Genomic DNA, 15,329 nt, shown 5'->3' on the forward strand with positions numbered 1-15,329 from the left:
CCATCTGTGTTCCATCTTAAGGGTGTACCATCTTGAGGGCCGCTCTGCGGGGGTGTACCATCTGTGTTTCATCTTAAGGGTGTACCATCTTGAGGGCCGCTCTGCGGGGGTGTACCATCTGTGTTCCATCTTAAGGGTGTACCATCTTGAGGGAAACTATTCAAGAGAAACTATCACTAAGGATCTAAAGAAAGAAAATAGCACTATCACTCAAAAAGAAATGCCAGAATATCAAGAAGATGACTGCGCAGAAAACAGGACAGCGGATGCTTAAAAGAGGGATACACAATGGCCGCACAAATGACAGAAAGATAGAGAGCTAAAATCTTAAAACAAAATTCTTCATAGTTGCTTACATACATTCTTCCCAACACACGAACACTTAACAAAATTTCGATCATATTCAAAATCAGTCAAGATTTTAACAAAGAGCCTTTCACAGAGAAGTAGGAGGTCACGAAGACAAACACGAAATACGGTTATATAAAATAACACCATCCAGAGTATTGAAGAGGATCAAACCATACGATTAGAGAAAACAGGTTCAAAAGAAACTTTACAACTGGGATAATGTTTACAAAAAGAACAATCTTTTACAAACAAAAGAAACTCAAGAGGGATTCGTCTAGTCAAGATGCTGGGGGGATGAAGGATGATCCACGATGAACTCCTCAGCAGTAGGATCTTCAACAAAGGCAGGCTGCGCGACCTCCTCGATCACCGGATCCGTCACCACCGGCAGCTGAAAAACAACCTCCTCCTGCAGAGTCTCTGTTACCACAACTTCCATTCCAACCTGCGCCGCTCGGGAGGTAGACCCCTTCTGGCCCTGAGAGTCGGGCACGACCGAGGAGGAAGTTGGAGGAGGGTAGACCAAATTCCCCCCGGGATAGTTGCCTCGAGGAGAACGCATATGGCTGCGCAGCTCATTCAGATAGGGAGATCGAATCACCGGCGCTGCAGGTAGGACGTCCTTCGTCTCATCCTTAGCAAAGAGCTGGAGGGCTTTATCCAATACAGGAAGCCACCAACCAGGAGTCGAAGGGGCGGAAGGATCGACGCCCAACAGCCCATTTAGACCGGTGTCATCCACCTGATCCAGCACCGCCTCAAAATCAAACTTGCTGCGCTGTTCAGGCGTCGCTTCCACCTGATCAAGAGCGAGCCGACTGCCTTCCTTAACCAAGAACTGCATAGCAGGCCCCATCAACAGGAGCATGTCAGGGGAACGGCGGAAGGCTTGAAGAGAATCCTCTAACATATAGCGCAGGAACAATTGCCCACGCGCAGTCAGGAAGTATTGTTGGCGAAACTCTTGTATTCCCCGCATGAAGGCTTGGTTTTCTCGGTCGGCAATCGTTGTCTTCATTTGATTCAACTTCGCCCGGCAATCCTCCGACATCTCATGCTTGAGAGCCTTGAGCTCTTCCTCTTTGCTCTGGGACACACGAACGAGCTCAGTCTCGAGGGACTCCTTCTCCACCTTCACCTTGGACAGCTCAACCTGAGCTTGGCGCAGCTTTTCCTGTAACTCAGTATTATCAGCCAGAGAGGCCATGAGTTCCTCCTCCTTCTCATGAAGATTAGCGGCTGCCCGGGTCATATGTCGGGAGGCCGACAAGCATTTCACCCGCAGCTGCGCAGACACAATCACAATCCGGGGCATGAATAAAATATCCGCACAATAGTAATGTCATAAAAGCAAGAACACGCATAACTTACTTGCTCTATGCCCAGGCACATGTCAAGGGCCAGGTCCCCCATGTCCATGACATCGTACCTGCGCAGGTCAACAGAAGCGATCTGCGATTCCATTTGGGACCGGCACTCTTGACCGGTCAAATCTCTCAAAGCACGAGGGCCTGGAATCTCCACAACGGAGTCAGACCCCTCCCTCGCCTGCGCAGCTCCATGAGGTGGATCACCGAGTAGAGCTTCGAAGGAATCCTTACCCCCAGCATCAAGAGCAGGGATTTTCTTCTTCTTAGATGGCCGGGAAGAGTCCACCTGACGAGCCTTCCGGCGTTTACGGGCAGCAAGGGTTCCACCCTCAGCTGAGCTTGCTTCACTTTCATCACGAAGCTGAAGAGGTTGAACACCAGTAGGAGACAGAGCCGCACGAGGTTGTCCGGGACTGAAGGACTCAGGGGTCACACGTTGCGTCGACCCAGTCTGCGCAGGAATTCCTTCCTCCATGGCCGGATCAGGGAGGAAGCGGAAGTTGGCAAGGGTACCATGCTCTTTGGATCTCCACATCCCTGCGCAGGAAGAGAAACGATTAAGAAATGCAAAAGTACTAACACATTAAACGATACGAACACTTGGAATATACCGATGGAGTTTTGGGGGTAACGAGAGAAGAGGCCGGCGCCAGCCAGGACAGAGGGAGAAGCGATCAATTGTAAGACATCAAAATCCTTGTTAACAAGAGCTTGGTTTAGCAGATCGATGAGGCCAATTTCTAGGACATCTAGAGGTTCTCTACTGGGGGGAGTGGAGTGCTTTGTCCGATGCCATTCTACCTCATTAGTACCAGCATAGTCCTCCCAAGTTCCATCTCGCACTTGCACAAAAAAATATTTATCGCGAAATTTTTTATCCAGAGAGTGAAGGTCACTCAAGAATTTCAAATTCATTTTGGGCCTAGCGGTGAAGTTGTAATGGCAATCGGTCCGCTTGAGAATGTGTGTCTTGTAAAACAACTTCACACTGCGGGGATAATTATTGGCAGCGCAGAGAATATGAAGGATGTGGGCCCTACGGATAGAAGAAGGGGAAAGTTGAAAGAAGGGGATCCCAAACTGCTCGCACAGTTCCACAATAAAGCGTGAAGGGGGTAAGCGCAGGCCCGCCTTCACCTGCGCATACCAAAGAGGGATGGTGTCTGGGCGCCGTTTCCCGTCCGCATCAGGCATATCGCCGGATTCTCGTTGCATTCGGATTTTTAGTTCAGGATCATCCGGCTGAATCCATAATAGCTTCCGTACCTCCGCCACTTGGGCAGTGGAGATAGTGGAACGAGGAAAATGACAACCTTGGCACGTCATATCATCCGCTTCATTTATTTGTTGTTGCCGGGCACCCACGGTGGCCATGGCAAATACACGAAAAAAAAACCCCCCAACAAAAACAAACAAACACAACAACACAACCGAAAGAAACGAACAAGTCGGCGGGGATAATGGAGGAAGGGAGGACCTAACCTGGTAAGAAGAGTAATGGTCGTATGGGGAGCTTAACGAGAAATCGAAGACGGCGGGAGATCGGAGAAACCAGAGAAGACCGAAAGAAAAACTCTGAGGAGGGAGGAAGAAGAAGAAGAAAATGAAGAGGCAAAGATATTTATAGGGGAGGAATTTGAATCGAAGGAAAGGAGGGAGAATAATTATTAGGGTTGGGAAATGTGAAAGGAAAATGGAAGGTCGGGATTTCACCCCAAAACGGCGGATAAAGATGGAGGACCGAGATCTCATCCTCACAAAAAGTAGAAGCACAGAAGGACGTCATAAAATACTCAGAAACATCAGATCACATTAAATGCGATGGGACAAGGCTTGTACCACAGCGGCCAGCGCAGGCGATAGTACGAAGCCCCCCCTGCGCAGGCTCACTCACTGCTCTCCTCGATATCGGCCATTCCTCTATACCGCAAAGCGAATACTCTTCATCTACGAAAATTCATGAGAAAACCTACCTCTTTTCGTAGAATAAGGGGGGGAGTAGCTGATGAGGGATAAGGTCCTCATCAGCGCAGCACACGACCCGTACCCCATACGTTACCAATATGAAAGATCTACTGACTTAATGATTATTGCGTAGAATAGGAAAACTAACAGTGCAGGACAAAGAGTGAAGACCCCGGCACCCCCTTCGAGAGAGTAGCGCAGCCATCATCACCCTTGAGGAGCAGCGCAGCCATCATCACCCTTGAGGAGCAGCGCAGCCATCATCACCCTTGAGGAGCAGCGCAGCCATCATCACCCTTGAGGAGCAGCGCAGCCATCACCACCTCTGAAAGAACAGCGCAGCACCAGCGCTCCTTAGAAAAGGGTTCCCAACTACTTTCTGAAAGAGGCAAAAGCTGCAAGGCCGTTGGAACAAGGACAGCCACCAGTGACAACGACGCCAAGGACGTACCGAGCACGTGCCCCGAAGGAAAAGACGATCTTACCCTCTCATCTTCATCTCTTATAAATAGCATGTCTGTAATAGTAGAAGGGACCGATCTTTTTCTCTCAAGTTTTACCTGTATGTTTTGGTGTTTGTAAAGAACTGTTCCATTGAAGAGTGAAAGAAGCATTCGTCCGTCCATTTCCTTCAGGTTCCGATCTATTATCAACCTTCTAGTTTAGGTGTTGGTGATTCAGTGCTCCACCAATACCGATTCAGATTACTTATGGATCTGACAAGTTAGCTCAGATTTATATCCGAGAAATAGTGCGATTGCATGGAGTACCGATGACGATCACATCAGATCGAGACTCGAAGTTTACTTCACGATTTTGGATGAGCATGCAGAAAGAGTTGGTACTAAATTGAATTTTAGTACAGCGTATCATCCGCAAACAGATGGACAGTCCGAGAGAACTATTCAGGTTTTGGAGGACATGATCCGAACTGTAGTACTTGATAGAGGAAATCAATGGGAGCAAGTTTTACCCCTGATTGAATTTGCTTACAATAATAGTTTTCAGTCAACTATCAACATGGCTCCATACGAAGCCTTGTATGGAAGAAAGTGTAGATCTCCGCTTTATTGGGATGAAGTTGGAGAGAGAAAGGTACTTGGACCTGACGCGATAGAAGAGATGATCACTATTGTGAGACAGATTCGACAGAGAATAAAAGAGGCACAAGATCGTCAGAAATCTTATGCAGACACTAGAAGGACAGAGATTCATTTTGAAGAGGGAGACAAGGTTTTTCTAAAAGTTTCCCCATCTAGAGGAGTTCACCGTTTTGGAGTGAAAGGAAAACTTAAACCGAGGTATATAGGACCTTATGATATATTAGAGAAGGTAGGCCCTGTAGCCTATAAACTAGCGTTGCCTCCGAGCTTCGCGAACGTCCATGACGTTTTCCATGTTTCTCAATTGAGAAAGTACGTGTTTGATTCAAAACACGTCATTCATCAAGAAGAAGTATCCCTGGAACCAGATTTGAGCTATGAAGAGAGACCTGATGCTATTCTGGACCGGAAGATCCAACAATTGAGGAACAAGTCGATTCCTTTGGTGAAAATCCAATGGAGACATCACGGTCAAGAAGAATCAACATGGGAACTTGAAGAGAAGATGAAAGAGAAGTATCCAGAGCTTTTTCCCGAAGGTGAATAACTCAAATTTCGGGACGAAATTTTTTTAAGGGGGGTAGGATGTAACACCCCGTACTTTTTCCTTATGTTGTGAGATAGTGTCTTAACACTATTGAGAGAACTGAGATGTCGAGATGCGAGATTACTTTTTTTTTATGACCAAATAAGACAGTTGTCTTTTAAATAGAGATACGAGTGACTAAACCGATGATAGAGTTAGAATGATGAGATTCGAGAAATGAGCTGAGATAGAGATGCTGATTGAATTGAGCTGAGATTTTATTTTATTTCTGATTACCGGGAATAGATTTACCAGATACCGAGTTATTAGAGATTGACTGACCTATTAAAGAAAATAGGAATAAGGAGTCTGACATAGAGTCGAGGAAGAAAGAGTGAGAACCCTGATGAAAAGAGTCGGTCCGAGAGACGTCTAGTGTGTTTGTGTTTGCCGACTGCTTTGATGTGACATTATGTGAAATTACGTGACTGATTAATTATGTGATTTTCGTGATGTGTGTCACTGTGACCGAGTTATTATGATTTTTATTCGAGACTTTAGCATTTGGAATTTTGTTTAAGTTTCCAAAGCAAGTATGGTTTATTTTTATCGAGAAATCGAATGATGCCAGTTTATGAAAATTTTTCCAAGCATAATATTTTTTTTAAAATTATTTTTCCTACGAAGAGGAATATTATAACTGAGTGAGTGTGCTATAATTATTATTTTGGTCACATGAATAATTATACTATGGTATTTTATTAATGAGTGACATTTCCATAGTTATTGTGATTTTTATTTGATCACTCTTCTCACACTTTATTTTAATTTCACTACCATATGTTATATGCCTTAAATTACTAAGTGTAGAGATTGGGAGAGTAGAGATTGAGAGTATATTATTGAGAGAGTAAGGATTGAGAGTGTAGAGATTAGAGAGAGAGGAGTGTAGAGATTAGAGTGAGAGAGAGATTAGAGAGAGAGAGATCATCCATTAATTAGCAAATATTCCCTAAGATTTGAAAATCTCTTTAAAGATACACAAGATCAAACACAATCTTGCAAAGCTAATTCCTCTCTCTCCCTCACTTGAAATTTTCGAAACTCACCTCTCTCCCTCACACACAATTTTCGCCCAACACACACTCATCTCCTCCATCTCTCAATTCCACCATTTTCCTCCATTAATGAAAACCTTCGAAGCTTCCAAAAATATTACCAAACACCTCAAACCACTCTAATATCTTCCATAAACATATTCTAGCCACTTTTGATCAAGAGAATCCTTGAAGAAGAGCTCCAAAGTTAGAGTGAGAAAGTGTGAATTTTGGTGAGAATTTGGGTAAGTGGCCATGTTTTTCTATAATTCTTGATTGAAGGATGTTGTGTGAGTGTATTCTTGAAAGATGAAGCAAGAAAATCACCCCCTCCCTATTTCTCTAAATTTTCGAAAAAAGTGGGTCTCCACCCCTTCAAAAATTTTCTTTTTCTTTTCTTGATTTGGGGTGAAAAATGAGAGTTATGTGATGTGTATTGATGATTGAGGTATGTTGTGAAATATGTGCCTTGTTATGTGAAAACTTCGATGGGAGTTAGTTTACCCAAAAATGGGAAATTTTGAGTCAATGAGTTAATAGATAAATTGATGATGTAAATGAGTCTATGAGATGTATATGATGATGATTGCTGGAGTAAATTGAGTATATGATGTCCATTGGAGTTTTTGATGTGAGTTAGTTTACTAAAATTAGGGATATGTGTATATATGCCCTTATATGTAAATTGATGGTTTTTATGTGAGATTAATTGGTTAAAAATGAAAGATATATGAATAGATTAAAGATTCATATGTGTTTATAAATTTCAAAGAGTTAGTTTAGTAAAAATTAGGACTTTTTGATCTATGTGTTATTTAAGTGATTTTGCTTAAAATATATGTTTTTAAGCATGTTTGATTAAGTCTATTGTAGGCTAAATAAAATTTTGGATTAGTTTAGTTTGTATGAGTTTTGAGTTTTGTATGATGTGAGTTTGATGCTTGATAAAATGAGGTCAATTTGCTCTATGATCATTATGAGAATTTTATCCATGTTTTGCTAAGAGTTTTATGTTGATACATGGATTTTCATTAAAATATAGTTTTTATGATAAAAAGAGAATGAATATGTGAATAAGGAGTTATATGATGTAAATGATCATATTTGAGTAATTTCGAGCATGAGATTGAAAAGAGAATTTGTTTGATGCATTCGTTGAAGTGTTTTCTATGAGATTTGAGTTGATGATGAAAGAAAAGAGTTGAGATTGAGTATTATGAGTATTTTGTTGTATTTGAATGTTTTTAAGTGCTATAAGTGCTTAAAATGAGCTTTGATGAGTTTGCTTTGTATAAATGTTGAGTTGAGCATGTTTGCTTGTGTGTATGTTTCGGAGTCGTTTTTCACGACGCACTGACTTACTGTGTTCGAGGGGTTCTTGATACCCAAAAACTCTGAAATTTTATGGTAGGTATATTGGAGAGTCTTGAGCACACTGGTAAAATTTCAAGTCATTTGGACTTCGTTTGCTATTTTTATAAAATGTAAAACTAAAACTACTACGTTCTGCCGAATTATTCGGTGAGTAGCCAATAGAGTCATCGTTTCTAGTAGCTTGCCTTAGCCTTCTGGAACCCAAATTTTTATGGTTGAGACCTGAGTGTCTTAGATAAGTATCTACAAAATTTCAGACCGTTTTGACAACGTTTACTATTTTTCAAAAATCAAACTTTTCGGTTGCTAAAAACTGCCGAATATGGTAGACTGTAGTAAAACAGTCATATCTCCTAAAATACTTGGAGTTTTTTATCCTACTTTTTTTAAATGAAACTAGACTCGAAGAGGTTTCTTTTGGTATAAGTTACGATCCCAGGAGAGTTCTGTACAGAGTCTGGTGATGTTTTAAAGTTGAGTCAGTGCAGAGTAAAGTTTGGTTTTGACTTGTTTATGTGTGTTTTTAATATGCTTAAGTGTTTATACTTGTTTATATGCTTGATTGCTATGAATTTGAGCCGAGTTGAGAGTAAGTCGATAATAGGACGTGTGAATCCTTAGAAGCCGAGTATACCTAGGGATCGAGTTTTAACGGGTAAATAGACGTTGAGTGAGAAGTTATAGTTAAGATGAGATTGGATTTAGAATTGAGTTCTGACTAAGGTTTGTTTTATCACATGAACCTTCGATGACGATGACGATGTGATGATGACATATGAAGGCCCGAGCGAGACGAAGAAGTAAGTTGCCTGATTTCTTTCCAGAATAAGCGAAGGACTTCAGGTGGGCAATATTTTGAGTATACGTATATTATCCGAGCTTTCTAAAATGACTTGATGATACAATGAGTTGATCAAATGATTTGAGTTAAATGATATTTGAGAACTGTTTGACTTGCCAAAATTTTGATGTTGAGCTTGTGTGTTACCCTCTACTGATGAGACGATTTCAGTCCTGCCACAAGCGGGATTTTGTGCACAGAGGTGACTGTGAGCCGTCGATCGGGTCGGCCGGTCACGGTACTTGAGAGGGAGGCCTACTTCTCAGTACCTTTGATGATGAGTAGTGGATGTGGTACATACATGATGAATGTTTAAACTGCGCAGTTACTTATTTATGATGTCATGATTATGAAAACTGCATGCACAGATTCATTTAATACTAACTTATTTCTGTGTATTGCTGAGATGTGGCAAGCTTCAAACCTATAGCTCTAAGAGCATCTTTCTTGTTTTTCGGCTTTTGCCCACTGAGTATTATGTACTCACGCCCTGCATATATTTCTAAATGTGCAGGCTAAGCAGGGAGCGAGATTGGTCTGGTGCTGATGGGGGAGAGTTTCAAATGATGTAATTTAAATTACTATTTTGCCCTTATGATAATAGAGTCTTGATGTTTGAAATACTTAGTTTCCTTTTTGAGATCAAGCGATACACTCACGGTTATGTGTCTTCATACATATAATCGGTTCGCCTTTTGCTGCGATACTCTGCAAATTATGCTTCCTTATGAAAAATGAACTATACCCGTTTTGTTTTTGTTCGTGAAATTCCTAATAATTAAAAAGTTATGACAATGTTGACGATTTTACCCTCGGGCTAATTTTATAAAGTTTTTCCTTAGCATGCTTTGACGTGAGCTTCCGCATGACGTTCACCTAGTTCTTCTTATCTTTTATTCTTTAAAAATAGTCGTATCGATACTCGTACCCCGCTATTACTAGTGTCGGGTTTTCGGGCTGCGACACCCATCCACTCTTCCTCGGGTATCATATTCTCCAACGGAACTGATGGACCTCTATTGATAAGGAATGTAGCTGTGTTGACTGCATCTGCCCAAAACGACTTAGGCAACCCACTTTTCAGTCTCATGCATCTAGCTCGCTCATTCAGCGTCCTATTCATACGCTCTGCTACTCTATTTTGCTGGAGAGTTCCTTTCACAGTTTTCTCCATGCAAATCCCATTCTCAGCACAATATTCTTTGAACTCATTAAGTTCATATTCTCATCCATTGTCGGATTGTAGACACTTCACCTTCAGCCCTGTTTCAGTTTCTACAAGGGCTTTCCACTCCTGAAAGCATCAAAAGCATCAGATTTATTTTTAAGAAAATAAACCCATACCTTTCTAGTGGAATCGTCAATGAAGGTCATGTATTATTCCAAGCCACCAAGGGACTTTACAGGCGCAGGTCCCCATAGATCACTATGGACCAGCTCCAACTTCTGCATCTTCAAGGTTCTACCGCCTCTTGAGAAGCTTACTCTCTTCTGCTTCCCGAACACGCAATCCTCGCATAGGCCAACTTCAACAGTTTCCAGGCCATACAACCCACCCTTTGAACTCATTATCTTCATCCCCTTTTCGCTCATGTGGCCAAGTCGACAATGCCACAAGTCTGCACTGTTCACTGCTCCTACAAGATCAATGCAATCATTGGAGTTAGTTGTCATATACAGCGTGCCCTCCTTCTTTCCGCGAGCTACAGTCATAGCTCCTTTGGTTATCTTCCAATTACTGCAGCCAAACGCCACTGTCTAGCCCTATACATCAAGCTGCCCAATCGGAAGCAAATTTCTTTTTAGTCTGAGAATATGTCTGACTTGATTCAGCTTCAACACGGATCCGTTGGATGTCACAACTCGCATATCTCCCTTTTCCATGATTTTTAGGGGTTCATCATCAGCAAGACACACCTGTCTAAAATCGCCAGAGACGTAGTTTTCCATAATTTCGACATTACTGCATGAATGGAACGATGCTCTAGAATCTAACACCCATGATTCTAATAGATTGCTCACGCTCAAGACCAATGCATCACCTTCATCGTCTGATGTGATTGCGTTTGTTGTCTTCTTGTCTTCCTGATCCTTATTCTTGTTTTTCTTCGATGGTGCTTCACTGACTCTTATAGTGCCCGTACTCCTCACAATTCCAGCACTTAATTGAACCATTATCCTTTCTGGATTGGCTCTTTCCTCTGGACTTTGACCTTCCCCGATTCTGCTTTTCCTTCGACCTGCCTCTGTTTTCTGTGCTCAATGCTGCTCCCGAAGAAAAAGATCCAGATTGTTTCCTGCGGATTTCTTCGCCAATCATCAGATCCCTTACTCTATCGAATTTCAATTTTGCATCTCCGACGCTAACTGCAGTCACTAAGTTCACCCAATTGTCTGGCAGAAAAGATAGCATAACTAGGGCACGAAGTTCGTCATCGAACTTGATATCAACCGAGTCCAACTTGTTCGCCGTGGATGGCTTTTGATACATCTTCTCTAGGATCTTCAGCATCTCCATCGTCAACTTTGCTCCAGTCGTGTGATAAGCCACGTCCTTTGATAGCGACAAACGAATCGCGCTCATCGTTTTTTTGTCCAGCACCTCCCACTCGTCTGCTGACATCTTTTCTGGTTTTACCATAGAGGTAATCTTCGATCTGCATCTTCCAGGAGCCGAAATCTGATTCCTCAAACTTCTCAGTTGCAACCTTTCCGTCGTACATCATGACTGCTCCCACCGAACCCGATGCTCTGATACCAGTTGTTAGAAAATAAACACAACAGCAATCACGAAAGAAGAACGAAACACACACGAGAATTATTTACCCAGTTCATTACGTTATGTACTATGTCTGGGGGCGATGCCAAGCTAAGGTTTTCACTATATGATTTTTCGGATACAGATTACAATGGGAGAACATCTATATATATAGCAATATTAATGAAGCCCTAACCCTAGTCAAACTAGGAGACATGCTTGGGCCCCAAGAATACTACAGCCCAAAACTAATTAGGCTCCATACTTAACATGAAGGACTTCTCTTATCTCCTAGATCGACTCAAGATTATCAAGGGTGAGTTCTAATCGAAGAAGGAATCCTTGATTTCTTCTATTTAAGTCGGATCGTCCAAGAAGTTCAGCTAAGCTTTTTCATGCATTTAGTCAAGCAGTTGGTGAGCAGCACGTTTTTTAGAGTAAGAACATCATTACTTGGTTTATATGTTATGATATTTTCTTACTTTGCTTTTAATCTTGTTGATAGCAAAGTAGTTGTTCTGTTTATCTTTTTTGAGAGTTGGTGTTTGAGTTCTAAGGGAGTAAGTGTGTTCGTCTGGGTTCACACTTAGAAAGTTAGTGTTATCTAGCTTTCGATGTTTTACTAGTGTTGAGGTTGTGGGAAATTATAGAGGCATAGATCGTTGAGTCTTATGTGAGTCCTGCTGTAATTTAATCTCACGTAGTGATTCATTTTCCCTGGGCGAGGACCCCAGTCGTAGGTGTTCTATCACCAAACTGGGTTACCACATCGTGTGTTCTTGTGTTCGTTTTTGTTGCTGTTTTTGATATTAGTTGTGTGACTGCATCATACTGGGTATCATCTATAGTATTTGTGCGAGTGCTTTATGTGTTGTTGGGCAAGCTAGTATTACAGAAAAATATAAAATAATTGAAAAATCAGCTAGTTGCTAATGTGGCACCACTATGGATAGTACCAAAGTGGATGCTCTTATTTGACTTCAATTGCTAACACACTCTATAATTTTCATACATTATATTTTCACAATGCATTTCATGTTTCACTATGCACCATATTTATAATTATAACAAGTATCTTTATCTAGATTTAAAATTTAACAGCCATATTCATGCATATTAGATGACTTGAATTTATGATTTATTAATTGAAGAGAAAATGTCTCATCAATTTAATTGTGCTTTTATCATTGTCATGCTAAATAATTTTTATAAGACAACAAATACTAAGTAATTAAACATAAAATGTAATAGAATATTTCAAATCGACTGAAATGTAATTAAAAAAAGGGATATTAACATGTAAATACATAAACTTCTAATAAATTCATGAGTTATACACGAACTTTAATTTTGGTACGACAACATATAATTTCCAATTATTATGATTTTACCACAAAACTAAAATTTAAATTTGAATTCATTTCAAAGTCAACTATATTTAAAAAATCAAGTTAAAGTCCATAACTTTAAAAAAAAGTTTGAGAACATAAGTTTTAATTAATTAAAATAAAATTTTATTAAAAGAAAATGAAAAAACCTAAAACCCTTGAAAGTACAGAAAAACAAATGAAGGGTCGAGCCTCATTAAAAGCTTAGAATGAGGAAAAAGAGTATGCTCGTCTAGGTGAACGAAAGGAAAATTGTGAGGGAGTGGAATGAGACCACCTCAAATTCCGGCCTAACCATTGTCCTTAGGCAGCTTCGGCTCACCAATGTTATGTGTGGTGAGTAATCCACGTATGCATGAGGGAGCTAATAGCAAAATAAGTGAAGTTCAGGGAGCTGTTGGCAATATGGGAAGTTAGTTACAACTGATATTCTGCAGCTGGCAAGGAGCTTTCGGTTTTTTGTTGTTTTCTCTATATATGTTGTATTCGATCCATTAGAGAGGATTGATGTGTTTTCTGGAGTGTGATACATTTGTATAGGAAGAGTGTAAACAAGAGTGGTAAGATCTGGAGTGGAAGATACTTTTGTGTTACTCATCTTCATAGTGTAATCGCTGAGAAATACTTGAATGAATCTATCGAATGCAGTGACTTCGCCGTGGATGTAGGCCTTTGATTTGCCGAACCACGTAAATATGAGTTCATAGATTGTTAGGTTGTTGTTGTGTGTTCATCGTCGAGCTATTTTCGGCATCTGTTCTTAACAGATTGGCGCCATCTGCCGAAATCGAATCCGCGACACAATGAGTTCTCTGAAGTTCAACGCCGAGAAGTTTAACGGCAAGAACGATTTTGCCCTTTGGAAAATCAAGATGAAGGCGATGCTTGTACAGCAAGGTCTTGTTGGGGCATTGAAAGGAGAGAAAGGATTTCCAGAAGACATGAAGAAGGCTGAAAGAGATGAGAAAATGCAGAAAGCACACAGCACCATTATTCTTTGCCTTGCGGATAAAGTTCTTCGAGAAGTAGCCAAAGAAGAAACGGCAGTTGAGGCATGGCAGAAGTTAGAATCCTTGTATATGGTTAAATCTTTAGCAAATCGCCTCTATATGAAACAGAGATTGTACTCCTATAAATTTTCTGAAGAAAAAGGAATGGGATCAATTGGATGAGTTTAACAAATCTATAGATGATTTGGAAAATATAGATGTTAAACTTGAAGATGAAGATAAGGCGATTTAACTTCTTAATGCTTTGCCCAAGAGTTTTGAGCATCTTAAAGATGCTATGCTATTTGGGAGAGAAAATTCCATAACTCTTGAGGAAGTGCAAAATGCACTAAGAGCAAAGGAATTACAAAAGGCAAATGAAGGGAAACAAGAAACCACGAATGAAGCCTTGAATGTGAAGAAATTCAAGAAGGCAAAAGGCAAGAAACCTGCTCAAGAATGGAAGAAATCTGGGCAAGGAAAAGAAAAAGATTCTGACACTAGAGAGACAAGGAAATGTCACTTTTGCAAGAAGCCTGGGCACCTGAAAAAAGGACTGTTATTCTTGGAAAAAGAAACAACAAAATGAGAAGACTCCAGTCACAAATGCCATGAATGCAGCTGAAGAGTTTGATTCTGCAGAAGCTCTGAATATTGTTGATAAAATGACTGATCAACATTGGATTTTGGATTCGGGCTGCAGTTTTCACATGTGTCCCAATAAAGAATGGTTCTCTGATTTGAAGATGCAATCTGCAGGATCAGTCATGTTAGGGAATAATGAAGTTTGCTCAGTTCAAGGAATTGGTAATATCAAACTTAGATTGCATGATGGTAATGTGAAATGGCTATCTAATGTCACATATATTCCAAAGTTAAAGAGGAACCTGATATCTTTGGGTACTCTGGAATCAAAAGCCTACAGCTGGAGATCAGATAATGGACTGTTGTGCATCCTGAAAGATGACAAAGTCATCATGAAAGGCATAAGGAAGTCAAGCCTTTATTATTTAGTAGTTGAGACTTTGGTTGGTGAATGTGAAGCAAATATAAAAGAAGATTGCATAATTTGGCACAGAAGGTTGGGGTGATGAGATTTTGTCTCTTTTCTTGGAATGCATTTCTTTTCTTTTGGAGCTCATAGGGGACTAGTGATTTTCACTCAATCAAAGCTTGATAAGCAATTTCAATTATTTCCCAAATATTTTCATCAAAGTAACCACTAACAATCTAAGTTCTACCCATCATTGGTTAATTCAAAGAAATGCTACAAGGCACAAAGAGGGTAAACTAGGATCATATGAGAATTTGGACACAATTTAAGTCAAGTGGCTAACAAGGATGGCCTTAAATCACTTCAATATTAACAACACATCTACTTTTATTTTCAAGAGAGGACTCATGGCAAGTTCTAGAGATCAACACACATGCTCAAATGATTTACACTCAAGAACAAAATGAGATTGTAAATGTATGACAATCAAAGGCTCAATTCTCACAAGCTCATTTCTTTTTCAAGTTCTTGGAGGTACAACATTTAGCTCATTGTCACAAGTTCAAACTCTAC

General features: G+C 40.6%; 1 protein-coding gene and 1 long non-coding RNA gene across 2 annotated transcripts; one reads left to right on the top strand and one right to left on the bottom strand.

The window, feature by feature from the left end:
- Positions 1–6,318: 6,318 nt before the first annotated feature.
- Positions 6,319–9,385, top strand: LOC131007330 (uncharacterized). The gene is made up of 3 exons (XR_009096035.1): positions 6,319–6,657; positions 8,568–8,629; positions 9,142–9,385. It is a non-coding gene; the product is annotated as an uncharacterized LOC131007330 (long non-coding RNA).
- Positions 9,386–9,852: 467 nt separating this feature from the next.
- Positions 9,853–10,340, bottom strand: LOC131005366 (uncharacterized mitochondrial protein AtMg00300-like). The gene is made up of 2 exons (XM_057932341.1): positions 10,032–10,340; positions 9,853–9,921 (listed from the first exon to the last, which is right to left on the bottom strand). Exons 1-2 carry the CDS (start codon positions 10,338–10,340, stop codon positions 9,853–9,855), a joined length of 378 nt encoding a protein of 125 aa, XP_057788324.1.
- Between the last annotated feature and the right edge of the window lie 4,989 nt (positions 10,341–15,329).

This window comes from Salvia miltiorrhiza, chromosome 1, assembly GCF_028751815.1.
Source record: "Salvia miltiorrhiza cultivar Shanhuang (shh) chromosome 1, IMPLAD_Smil_shh, whole genome shotgun sequence".
Lineage (NCBI taxonomy): Eukaryota > Viridiplantae > Streptophyta > Magnoliopsida > Lamiales > Lamiaceae > Salvia > Salvia miltiorrhiza.